At 36.3% G+C, this 13,503-nt stretch overlaps 1 protein-coding gene across 1 annotated transcript; it reads right to left on the bottom strand.

Annotated features, from left to right (window-relative positions):
* Positions 1-728: 728 nt before the first annotated feature.
* Positions 729-2,240, bottom strand: LOC127803987 (GATA transcription factor 18-like). The gene is made up of 2 exons (XM_052340675.1): positions 1,584-2,240; positions 729-1,486 (listed from the first exon to the last, which is right to left on the bottom strand). The coding sequence occupies exons 1-2, from the start codon at positions 1,992-1,994 to the stop codon at positions 1,190-1,192; spliced, it is 708 nt and encodes a 235-aa protein (XP_052196635.1). The 5' UTR covers positions 1,995-2,240; the 3' UTR covers positions 729-1,189.
* Between the last annotated feature and the right edge of the window lie 11,263 nt (positions 2,241-13,503).

A 13,503-nucleotide genomic window follows, 5' to 3' on the forward strand; every position in this document is an offset into this window, starting at 1 on the left:
AGATAAAATTTTTACTTATAATTTATTTCTTTTATCAAAATTAAGAGCATGCACAAACGATGAAAGATGCATAAGAACGATAATTTCAAGAATAGTGCTATCATTGCCAATGCCTTGGAACTGAACAATTCTATTCAGAATTTGAGAATCCAGAGTCCGCAATCGTGTATTTTCCTCTTTGCACTGTCTTGCACTTAGTTTTCAACCTTTAACATCATTTGATACTGGAAACTTATCGATTTATCTTCACCCTAAAAAAATACATACATTATATTATGATCATAATAGATAATTAATTGTTGATCGACTGCGTACCCCAATAGTCATTTTCTTCTAAACGATGATTGATGAGTGCAGCGAAGAGAAGTCATCATAATATATACGTACCCTTGAGTATAAAATACATTATTATTATTATTATTATTATTATACGTCTAATAAAGGGTGTTTTTTGAGAGAAGAAGTAGAAGAAGAGAAGGGAGTGAGTTCAATTTCCGAAGCAAGCGAAATTAATAATAATAATGCGGGGCTGATTTAAAGTCATTTTCAAGACCATGTTCCATTTCTGCACTGCAGACACAGGCTCAGCTTTGGGCCGGGGGGGGGGGTGTGTGCATCAGAAAGTACTGCGATGTCATTATTACAGGAAGGCGCAGTAGAATAGATGAGTAGAGAGGAGTAGAGTCAAGTCATATATTTCTTTCTTTGTTTCTATTTGGATCATCATCCATCAGTTTCTGTAATCCAGAAAACACATGCACTGCCAGATTCCCAGAAAAATATAGACCTAAATTTTCAGACTCTCAGGTATACACAAAATGCGGGTGTGTGTGTGTGTGTGTGTGTTTTGAGCACTAAACTGCAGTTAACAGAAGTGATGGACAACACATAGATCCACGTATCCCATTGAGAGAAGAAAAAAAAGAAAGAAAAGTGTATGAATCAGAGACTAAACAAGAAAAAGTAGCAATATATGGTGGTGGATTTCGCAGACTGAAAGAAAAAGGGTTAATAGAAAGATCTAAAGAAAAAAAAAAAGCCACTAAAAACAACGTCGGATTACCCCATTTTGGCACCCATCTCACGTTAGATGGACGGTCGAGCTAGCTTTTCAAACATAAAGAGGAAAAGAATTTTGATTTGATTCACAGGCGTCGTAGATGACCGGTCGATTCATCGATTTGATCAATTATCTGGTGAAATCGTGGACGAGGCTGGGCCTGTCCGTCACGTTAATCCGCCATGAAAGGAAGGGAATGCCGCCGCCTTCGCCGTCGCGGTCGGCATCGTCGATAAACCTGAATTCGTGGCCACCGATGGCCGGAGAGAAGCACGGCAGCTTCTGGGACTGCGGGTGCTGCACCCACGAGTTGTTTATCATGTGCTGAGGCTGCTCCATTGCTCCCGGCGCCGCCCCGCTCGCCGCCGCGGCGGTTGCTCTCCGCTCCTCCTTCTTGAACCGAATTCCGCAGGCATTGCAAAGTGACTGCACCTCATACAAGCACGCTTTCGTTAGCCATACAAGTAGCTAATTAATTTGTGTATTGACTATGTAATTATTGAATGAAACGACAAGTAATTACCTTCGGGCCTCTTGGGCCGTTACGCCAGAGAGGAGTGGAGGTGGTGTCGCAGTTAGCGCAGCGCCTGGCAAGGAGAGGGTCGGCGCCAGGGCTCTTGCCAGTGCCGCCATTGCCTCCGCGGCTGGCCTTGTGAGTTGGTGGCGACGAGGGAGCATTCTTGGCCTGCAACATATCCCAGCAGTAGCCCGACATGCAGGAGCTGGGGCGGCGATCATGGTGGCTCCGCTTGTCGCCGTCGCCACTGAGGCGAGTGGACGGCGTTCCAAGAGAGAGAGTACAATCAACAGAAGAGGAGGAGGAGGAGGAGGAGGAGGGGGGGAAGGAATACGGGTACATATCGGCTTCGTCAAGCGGCTGGGTGTTGAATAGCATCGAAAAGGAATTGGTCTGAGAATTACTGCAGCGATGCATCCTTAAAGCTTTGCCAATGTGCGTAGCTTAACAACGCCTTCGAAGCTCAAATTCAAAGGCTGAAATGGGCAGTGAAAATGGAGAGGGCAAGCGTCTATATATATGAATATGGTAAGAGGGGAAGTGGCAGCAGACGGTACGAGCAAATGGTAAAGTGAGAGCGACGTGTAATAATATAAGGTTTGAATGGGGACATAGAAAGAGGAAGAGAGAGAAAGGTTTGAATGGGGGGAGAGAGACAGGGAGAGTGAGTGAGTGAGTGAGTTGTGCGACGAGATTGTGGGTGGGTTTATAATATTTATAGCCTAAAATATAACAAACTGTCGAAATAGCAGTCAGCCCCTGCTGCAGTCTATGTTGTCGTCAAATGCTAACATGTGGCTCATATGTGTACGTGCCAGATGCCAACTTAATTACCCATAAATAAATGAAACACACTCCACCCAACCCCACAAAGAAATGCTAGGTAGAGATACTTGGGATTACCGCCGGGCGGTAATCCCAAGTACTAGCTAGGACTTGGGATACTTGTACTAGCTAGGACGAACTTCAATAAAAGCATTATTTTATCAAATTTTCTTCTAGACAAGAAATTACACTCTTACAATTGTATACTTATAACAATGCTGGACTTAATGGGATTAAAAACAAGTTTAAAATAATAATAATAATACATGAAAAATGAGGAAAAAAGGAGAAATTAAGCCTGCATACATAAAATAAAGAATTGGGAATAGAGGGGTGAGGTGGGAAATAATGATCAATGACTAGTCAAAAGAAGTCATGTGAGTAGAGGGAATGGAATAATATTCTATGAATCTATTATTTATTTTTTTTTTATCACGAAGTGATTATATCTTCAAATATTTTTGTATGTATTCGTATTTATTTTTATTTTTATTTTTTTTTGTCATTGCCACCCTCACAATAGAAATGGAATAGCTCTCTTTGTCCCAAAACTATCTTTCTTACGTTCTCTTCACTCGTCCACACCACACAATCCAACACTAACACGTTCGATAACATGTGTAAATCACGCGTATAAAATCTAACCCATCAAAATTCATATCCCAATAACTTTAATTCGAAGAAATCAAAGAACAAAGAAAACGAGACATCGAAAAGGAGGAGAGAGAGAGAGAGGTAAAGGCAATGGAGATTTGTAGTCCAGTGAGTTAGTTGTTATAGTGGGCGCGCCCAATCAGTGGATGAGTCTCTTATATGTACTTTTATATGTCACACAATGACTAATTTTAATTTTTATTACATGCAGTGATTATTTAGCAAGATCACGTAAACCTAACATTAGATCAAAGCTAATAATATGCGTTTTGATTGAGTGGTCATCTCCAATGTAAAATGAAATCAATCGAACTTATTAGATATAACAAAAAAATAAATAAATTAGATTCTCTCATATTTATCATGGCGATTTTTCATGTAGGCAGTCATGTGAGATTGAAGTGGATGAAAATGGGGAATGGCATCAGAATTGCTTCTAGAAAGATGTTAAAGATTTGGTAGGGGAAGATACAAAGTTGGATTTTGATGTGACATGTTAATGGGTAAGAGAGAGAGGGGGAAAAAAAGAAAAAAAAAAAAAGGAGAAAGCAATAAAGGCATAATAATAATAATAATAATAATAATAATAATAATAATAATAATAATAATCTACCTCATATAGATGCAACGAGAGAGATCCTCCACAATGATCAAAGTAAGTGAGAGTGATTCATATAGAATAGCTTCTCTTTCTTTTGGTGATTCACATTTCAAGTGAGTCAAAGATGAAAACTTGAAAAAGAAAAATAGAAAAAATAAAAGAAATAGATCCATTCCACACACACATAGAGAGAGAGAGAGAGAGAGGTGACCCCACCACTGTGTATCTAAATAAATTCCTCTCAAATATCAATCATCACCGCTATTCGATTAAAAGGAACAGAAGTCATATATAAGAGAAAGAATCAAATCGTCTAGAGATTGGTGATATAGCAGTTGGACGATCACCACTTTTCAAAAGATGCTCCCTATTCCCTTCGTAAAAACCAACTGCGATTAGTAGCCCAAGACCACTCCTCCCTCCCTCCATCCATCCACTAGGAGGACCACTACACATGCGTTTCCCCAAACTACTATCACCCATTTGCCTCCTCATTAATATTTAATTTATAATTATTATAATAATAATATTGCAGCCTTCTGCTCTGCTCCACCGACAAATATACTCAAAAGTTTAATCAACAAGGAAGAGATTATTAACCTGTTAATTTGGACAGTGCACGTGAACGTACGCGCGAGTGGAGTCCTGAGGTGGAAAGAATGCAAGCTATGTATGTAATGTAGTTAATGCAGATCCGTTTTTACTGTATTTTAATGAATGAAACTCTGGGATTTGGTTAATCATTTAAACGCAGAGAATATAATTAATTGGCCGCCTTCATCGTGAAGGGGGAAGGCCCGGTTTACGTGCTCAATGGCAATGATGATGTTATGTAGGTCTTGGATTTCTTGGGTCCCACATTCGGATCAATTTCCAATGGTCCCCACCCGTATCTTCCCTGCCCACTTAAAACCCAAAGACTTAATCATTACCGCTAATTCACGTGCCACGTGTGCTTTTCCCAGGGATCTACGTCCATGCATCCATGCAAAATATTCTAAGCTAAAAACATATATAAACCCCTCAACTTATTTCAATTAATCACTCATGTCTCTTAACTTAGGGGTCTATTGTCCCTTTTAAATTGCTAAGAGAATCCGATTAAACTACTCATTTAAAGATTTTGGACCCATCACACCCTTGATTTTCCACAAAACAGCATGCGTGAAATGATTTGTATTTGAGAAGAGTGAGTGATGAATTATGTGTCTCAAACGACTAAATTAGACAACCATATATATGGCTCCTTGCTATTGTCAACGACATAGCTAGATCAATGTTGTCGACAAGGGAGCTAATGACCCACTCATCCTCAGACACATCGATCAACAATGAGATCTAGGTCTTTTTCCTACGCCAACAACACAATGATAGCGAGCCCATCATCGGTCTCTTCGGCCACCTTTTGTCTCCACCGTTAATGTCGATGGAGCCTACTACCTATAGTGTTCACCTCGTCGTTTTAGCCAACAATGACTCCTTCCATAGCCAACGACCTATTTGCCCTCCTTAGCTGGTGACCCACCATACCCAATGACCTGCATCCCCTTCCTTAACCGTTCATATCGATTGCATGAATGACGGCGCACAATAATAGAGGCGACAAGGGAGCCAATGACCCACTCATCCTCAGACACATCGACCAACAGCGAGATTTGGGCCTTTTTCCTACGCCAATGACACAACGGCAACAAGTCTTGGTCGACAACCTCCTTCCAATCGTGGCCCACCAATCATCGGTCTTGTTGGCCACATTTTGTCTCCACTGTTAACGTCGATAGAGCTTACTGTCTGTAGTGTTCACCTCATCGTTCTAGCTAACAATGACCCATTCCATAGCCAGCGACCCACTTCTCCTCCCTAGCTGGTGACCCACCTGTGAGACTGGGAAGTGCTATGGCACACACCAAGAGGGGGTAAATTGATTATTTTAAAAACTTGATAGAGACTTGAAATCATTTTGATGGAAAATTTGATGCAAGTAAGGATTATTGAAATGGTTGAAATGATAACTGAAATAAAAGCACAAGCAAGAAATAAACACAAGAATTTATAGTGGTTCGGCTTAACCCAAACGTAATCCACTACCTTAACTCCTCACTAAGGATTTTCAAAACAATCCATTATCTACCCCCTACACAACCCAACTAGGTCCTCTAGTCCTCGACTAAGAAATTTACAAATCTCCTAATCAAATAGGCCCTCTAGCTACACAAGCTAGGAAATAGAAGAAATGTACAATTAGAGAGAATCTAAGAGATGAATATCTTAGTTACAATGTCTCTCAAAATTAAACAAGGCTTAAATGAATGTATACAGATTTAGATCAAAACCTTGAAGAGAGAAAAATAAAGCACATACGATTTAAATACAAATGAGAATAACAGTAAGCTCAAATCATTTCATTCCCGTCCATTAGTCTTCTCTTGATCTCCATGACTTGTATTTATAGGTTTCCCACAAGCTTTGCCCGAAATTAGTTGTTATTGAGCCGTTGAAGAATGAGAAACTAGCCGTTAGAAGCATTATGCGAAAAGATATAGTCGATAGAAGACAATGGATAGTCGACTATATTTTCAAATAAAACTAAGGCATTGTCGACAGACAAGAAAGCATAGTCGACTATTGTCCAACAAAAACTACTGATAGTTGATAGATATATTCACATAATCGACATATACAAAAATACAAAGAAATTTTACAATATCATGCACATACATAGTCGATAGAAAAAAATTTATAGTCGACTATTCTTACATAATAGTCGACATAATAGAATATAGTCGACAGAAGCCACACATAGTCGACTATTATGTGCCTGAGGATAATAAAAATTCAAACATAAACTTTTAAGACATAAATGATCAAAAGTAGGAAACATTTTTAAAGATAATCCACCTTTAATTCAAAATAAATTTACTCTTTGTACCCACTTTTAATTCAAAATAAATTTATTTTTTATATGATAAAGAAATAAAAATATTTTTGTTAATAATCAAAACTTAATTAATATGAGCAAGTTGGCTCAACATTTTCCCCCTTCTTGATGATGACAAAAAAATAATTTATGAGATTATTAATTTGATAAAATATTTTTTAACTCCCCCTTAATTTTATACTATAAGCTCCCCCTTTCAAAAATACTAATAACATAAAAGTATTTTGGATATAGCTTAATAGATAAAATAATTTTTAAAAGTTTTAAATACGAAACCTGATTGTCTTGATTGCACCTACTTGATGTCCTATCTCTCAGATATACTATTTCCTCATATACACGAAAAAATATCATAATACATTTTTCTTCCCCCATACAAAAATAATGTACAATTCACACTCTCATACATACAATCTCTAATCTCATAGCATCTTATTCTTCTCCCATTTTTGTCATAATCAAAAAGACATTGTTAATGAAGAAAATAAAGATATATAAATAATATAACTCATGAGAGAAATATATCGAGCATAATTCAAGATTACACGACATCAAAGAGAGTAATCATAATATAGTTAAGGGATATAGTAGCATTACAAAATTTACAAAGTAGTAATCTAAGGCACCCATGTTGATATCTTTGGATTTCGCCAATGCTCAATACTGATAATGGTTGCCGAACACGACAGATCTAAATTCATCTATATCATTTGGGAATGGCCATTGGCTCCTGCTAGTTTCGACTGGGTAAGGTTGCAAATTAGCCTCTTGAAAATAAGGAAACGATACATTTTCTTCTTGGATGACTAGGTTTTCAAAATTCTAAATAGGGTTTGGATCATTCAAGAGAAAAAATTCATTGTCATAATATGGGTTTGAATTGGTTTCTAGGTGAAACCAATTTTGAACATTGAGAGGGTTTGCATAAGAGGTTATAAATAGTAATTCCTCCAACAAAGCTAGATGAAATCGAAGATCGACGACCTGCTGTTGCAAGGCAAAAAAGTAGAATACACAGTTATAAATAGGATCTTGAAGCCTAACTTGAACTTCATACAAGAGTGTAGTGACGGCTCCATAACGGTCATTAACCAGAAGCTGGTTCAGTAACTTTGAGGCATTACTGGCACTAAAAACTTATGGATAACTACAAAATCAGTAGCTCATTCTTCATGGCATAAATAAGGGACAAAGACTCACGATTGGGTACATTTTCTTCTTAATACTTTGCAGGCAGCGCACGGAGAGCCGGGTCCTGACATGATCTTCTAATTTTATTTACTTATTTATTATTATTATTATTATTATCATATATATTTTATTTTTATTTTTTTTAAGATTGGGCAGATCTGGGTACTAGGTGGATCTGGGTAGATTTAGTTATATTTGGGTAATTGGTAGATTTGACCGGATCTAGATAGATCTGGATGGATGTTGGGTCTAGATAGATCGGGTCGAAAAAATAGACAGACAAACTTAGAGGCCGGATTTGGATAAATCTGGCTGGAACAATGAATAATCGAGAAACTCTAACAAAAACAGTCACAAAGATAGAAAACAAAAATAAACAGAGACTCACTGAAGCTTGGTAGATCGAGCAGCTAAAGCGACCATGGATCTAGGCGGCTGCAACAGAGGTCGCGATCTGAAGCCCAAGACGTCAGAGAGGCAGATCTGAAGGCCGTGATAATGGAGAAACGACGGATGGTGCGGAGCTGAAGGCGTTGATTCGATCTGGCGGGCGCAGTGGCTAACACAAGTTTGGGCAAAGACAATAGCGGTGGCGAATGCAGATCTTGAGGCCGTAACGACGGCAAGCGCGGATCTGGACGACAACAACTGTGGCGAGATGAACGAGAAGATGACGGAGAGGCGGCGAACGAGAGGACGACGACTACTGGCTGAGAAAGAGGCAAGCGAGGGCGACAAGAGAGATATATATATATATATCGGTTTCGGGAGACAGAGAGTGAGAAAGAAAAAGAAAACAAAGATAGGATTCGGGTGGGAGGATGAAGAAAGTGAGAGAGATAAGGGTTTGATTTTTTTTTTAATTTAATTTATTTATTTTTAACAGAAATGAAAATTGCAAATTTTTTTTTTTGGTTATTTGTGTTAAGCACACAACATATTTCTTCCAAATACACTTAGCATAATAATTGCTTAATAGATTAATGTATACTATTATACGCTTAGCATAATAATAGATTAAATAAATATTCTTTACTAAAGCTTTTTAATATATAAATTATTTATTTATTTATTTACACGTACGTAACACATGACGTAACTCACACACACACACACATATATATATATATACACTACAAGGCCTAATACATTCATAAATGAAACATTTAAGCACACAACATATTTAGACCATTTCAAAAAAATAATAATTCTTCTAGAAAATAAGGACTAAATTGTCAAAAATTTTATTTTTCTTTCAAATGAATCAATTTTGCTTGCATTGAATGACTGAAAAAAATATATCTATCACAATAAGTCATGCAAGTTGGATCAACATTATGGAAATGAGGGTTTTCAAACAAAATTTCAAACATTTAAACACTATGGAATAAAACCTAGACATAAGCATGGAAATTTTTATTAAGCCTAATTCTTTTAAATGCCATAGGATGATTTTTCATATTTTAAGGCATTTGACAAACTTAGATTTCAAGCGATAATAATTTTAGAATTTAGGAATGAGGTGATTACCCATAAAACATACATGTGTCTTGTTATATGTATTTCCCGCATCACCCCGCATGAGCCAGACTCGGTCCAATAGACCGGCCCAATCACCCAAGGCCAAGAAGGCCCGGACGACCTCGTCAAGGAAAGTCCAGCCTCCACCAAAAATTCGAAACTCGTAAAGCGAGCATATGGCGAGCTCCCGATAATCCCCCAACGAGCTCCAAGCAATCGACTAACGAGCTCCAAGCAATCGACTAACGAGCTCTTGAAATATCCTCCAGATCGCTGGACCATCCAGGTCACCGACCTAAAACCTCCAGCTCGCATGAGTGGCAAAACTGCTGAGAAGTCAGAGGCAGGGTCTGATCACTTTATCTGTAACAGCCCATGCCCCTCGTAATGAGGATCCCACTCCCGGTCTTGTGAAGGCGATAAGAACTGTTTGTCCCCCATTATACAATCACTGTATTTTTATATGTTATCTGAATTATAAAAGCTCCTCAGAATAAATGAGAGTCAAAGAGACCATGAGGGACAAGAGGAATAATCAGATATCGCCACTCTGAGAGAATAATCAGACTGCGGTTGTGGACTAGGCATCGTTCTGGCCAAACCACGTAAAGATTCTGGTGTACACGCTTGGAATTTTGGGGGGTTTTTTCCTTTCTTCTCGGTATTTTTGGATTGACTCACCACGGCCCAAAACGAATCACGGTCGGCCGAAATTGAACGTCGACATGTCTTTTCCTTATTGGATTGGAATGACTCACTAAAGTCATCCATATCCCATGCAGGAATAACATTTCTCTTTGATTTCTTATCTCTTTTTTCTTTCTTCTTCTTTTTCTTTTTTTTTCTCACCTTTGACTGCTAATGTTTTCTTTTCATTATACTCTTTAGCACCTTCATTCATTTTCCTTAGCATTCTAAAAATATTTGAGGGTTTTTTGAACCATCCATTCAAATTAATAATTATCTCACTAAATCATAACTTACATCTTTGATATTGAGACATAAGAAAACTCATTTTAGAATTATTGATTCCTTCATGAATTCTCTCTAATTCTTTCCATAATTCATTAGATGTGGAGCATGAAGATAATTTTTCACACTCACTAGACATTAAAAAACTAAGAATTATATACCTTGCCCTACGGTCCATTTCTATTTTTTTTAGGTATTTCTTTAACCATTATTCCTTATATTGAGCGGATAGATCAAATCCATCCCTAACAAGTCTCCATAAAAGATAACTTATGGAAATAATATAGGATTTTATCCTAATCTTCCAAAAAAAACAATCATTTCTAATGAGCTTTGGAGGACTAGAGGGGATTGAAACATCACTTAGGGATTAGCTAAAATAAGAGGCCATTATAAGATCTTATCCTAAGATTTGAGATTGATAATCACAAATATTTTAGGATCTGCTCTGATATCAATTGTTGGTCCCTTAGGGTATGGCAACTCAAGAGGGGGGGTGAATTGAGTAATTAAATTTTTTCTCAATTTTAATAAATATTATTGATTAATGATTTTATTGAAAAAAATATATTTGATAAATATAATAAATTATATTTGAGATTAATAATAAATGTAAACCACAAGATATAACAAAAATAAATACAATAAGGTACAAGACAATTTATAGTGGTTCGGTGTCTTCACATACACCTAGTCCACTCTTCCAATGTCTAACCACTATTAGGGTTCCACTAAATCAAAATCACTAAGGTTTCCACACTAGCTCACTTTGGAAACTAGATACACGCCTAGATTACAATGGGTTTTAGGCAACCACTATATCAAGATTTTCTCTCTAACTTATATTGGAAACTAGATTCACCTAGATTTTAATAGATCTAAGAAACCTATACAATACTCAATAATAATTTAAATGTTACAAATAATTTGTCCACACTTGAACACAAATAAGCAATTAAGAACAAATTATACAAAGCAATAATATTTAAATAAATAAATAAACAATGACCTCAGTTTGAATAGAGAATATCGGATTCGGCTTTGCGATATCTTTTTCTTCTCTTGCCTTGTGGCTCTTCGGTAGATGAACAATGAATATTTGAGAGCCTTGGAATGCTTGAAAATTAGCTTGAGAGCTTTTGAGAGATTTGGATGTGCAATAGATTCTTAACAAATGAGTTTGGGGGTATTTATAAGCATTTTAGTCACTAAAGAAATAATTAATATGAAATTTGAAATTCAAAAAATGTTTAAATTTTATCAAACAATAAGAAAACATGTCTTACCTTTAATTTAAAATAAATTTACTTTTTGCATAAGAAATTAAGATTTGAAATTTCAAATATAAGCTTTTGAGACATAAATGATTAAAACAAGAAAACATGTCTAAAAATAATCTCCTTTAATTCAAAATAAATTTACTTTTTACATAAGTAAGAGAAAATATGTCTAAAACTAATTCTCTTTAATTTAAAATAAATTTACTTTTTTTTTATGAGAAAGATAAAACATGTCTAAAAGTAATTCTCCTTTAATTCAAAATATATATACTTTTTGCATAAGTAATAAAAGTATTTATCAATAAATAAAAATTCAAACATAAACTTTTGAGACATAAATGATCAAAAGAATGAAACATTTCTAAAGATAATTTATCTTTAATTCAAAATAAATTTATTTTTTATATGAGAAATAAATAAAAATATTTTTATTAATCATCAAAACTTAATTAATATGAACAAGTTGGCTCAACATGTTGTTCTCAAGTGTATCACATTGACAATTTGGTCTGAAGAATGCCATGCACCATGTATTATGATCATAATATAATAGGTCATCAATTATCTATTTTCTGAACTTATTCATTTCATTTAATTTTTCCTTTACCAACGGCTAAAACGGTGATTGTGCAACCTCCCAAATTTTCTTCCTCCTTTCCTCCCTTCTCTGCTTCTTACTCCAGTTTAACTATATGTGCCTAGCACACATTCTATGCTTTACATCAAGCAACTTGTCCACAATAGCAAAATCCAAGCATTGCTATGTAAATAATGAATGTAATAACATTATATGAGGCATAAGTTGTAAATTAAAATAAAGTCATTGAACTATCAGTTTAAATGGCATACATTTTGCATGTTTGTTACAACTATCCAATCAGCACTTGTACTCATACCCAAGGTCCATCTTGGCTGTAGAGATAAACCAATTCTAGTTTTTCCTATTTTCTATATCCACGACCTCCCATGCTACTGGATAGATTAATTTGATTATTATCGTCCTTTGAAACATAACTTAAAAGTTGACCCTTACATGGACTCTTGAGAAAGCATCCATCGAATCCAAAAATCAGTCTACACCCAACCTTACACCCATTCTTAATAGCATTAAGCAAACATAAAATCTCTTGAAGTGTTGGAGCCCATCTTCACCCCTTTCAACTTTAACAAAACATGTAATACCAGGATTGGATCTCCTAATTTCATTGGCATAGTCGTGTAGCCTACCATATTCAATCATGTAATCACCAGTGATACTTCCAATGACTTGATTCTTTGCTCTTTTACGCACTGTTTTCCCCACAAAAACATTAAAGGTCTCTTTACATAGTTGTTGAATTTCTCTAATCTTGATCCTAGGTTGAGACAAAATCATCTCCCTGAAATGCCCAGTAATAAACTTTGAATTGCATAACCTATTCATATTGGTTCTATAGCACTTGTGCACAGGGTTATAAGTTTTGACAATAAAGTTGTTTGATTTTATGTCTAAACTAGCAAACAACAACCATAGGCATCCTTCCTTGCACTTAACCCTGACCATCTTAAGCTCATTAGGTTTAATGGTAAGCTTTACTCCCTTAGCCACAACGTACTTGGACACAACCTCCATGAACTCATCTACGTTCTTAAAAATCATACCCACCTCCTAGTATGGAATTTCAGAGTTCAGATCATAGTGAATATTTCTCATGTGCATCTTCTTCCTTGATTAGCTTTAACCTCAGCCTTAGAGTTTTCCTTAGTACCTCCTCTACTGTCAGGATTAAAGCTATTCTCATAAGGCTCACCTCCCTCAGTTACACCCATACATTTACCAGACAGAACAAGTTTCCCCTAGAACCTCGTATCATTACCTGTTTCTCCTAATGATAGTTCTATCTTCTTGTGCAAATTGGACGTCCTTTTTGTAATTCCTCACCAATCGTCAACTCCTCATCAACC

The sequence above is a fragment of the Diospyros lotus genome, chromosome 6 (assembly GCF_014633365.1).
Source record: "Diospyros lotus cultivar Yz01 chromosome 6, ASM1463336v1, whole genome shotgun sequence".
Taxonomy (NCBI): Eukaryota; Viridiplantae; Streptophyta; class Magnoliopsida; order Ericales; family Ebenaceae; genus Diospyros; species Diospyros lotus.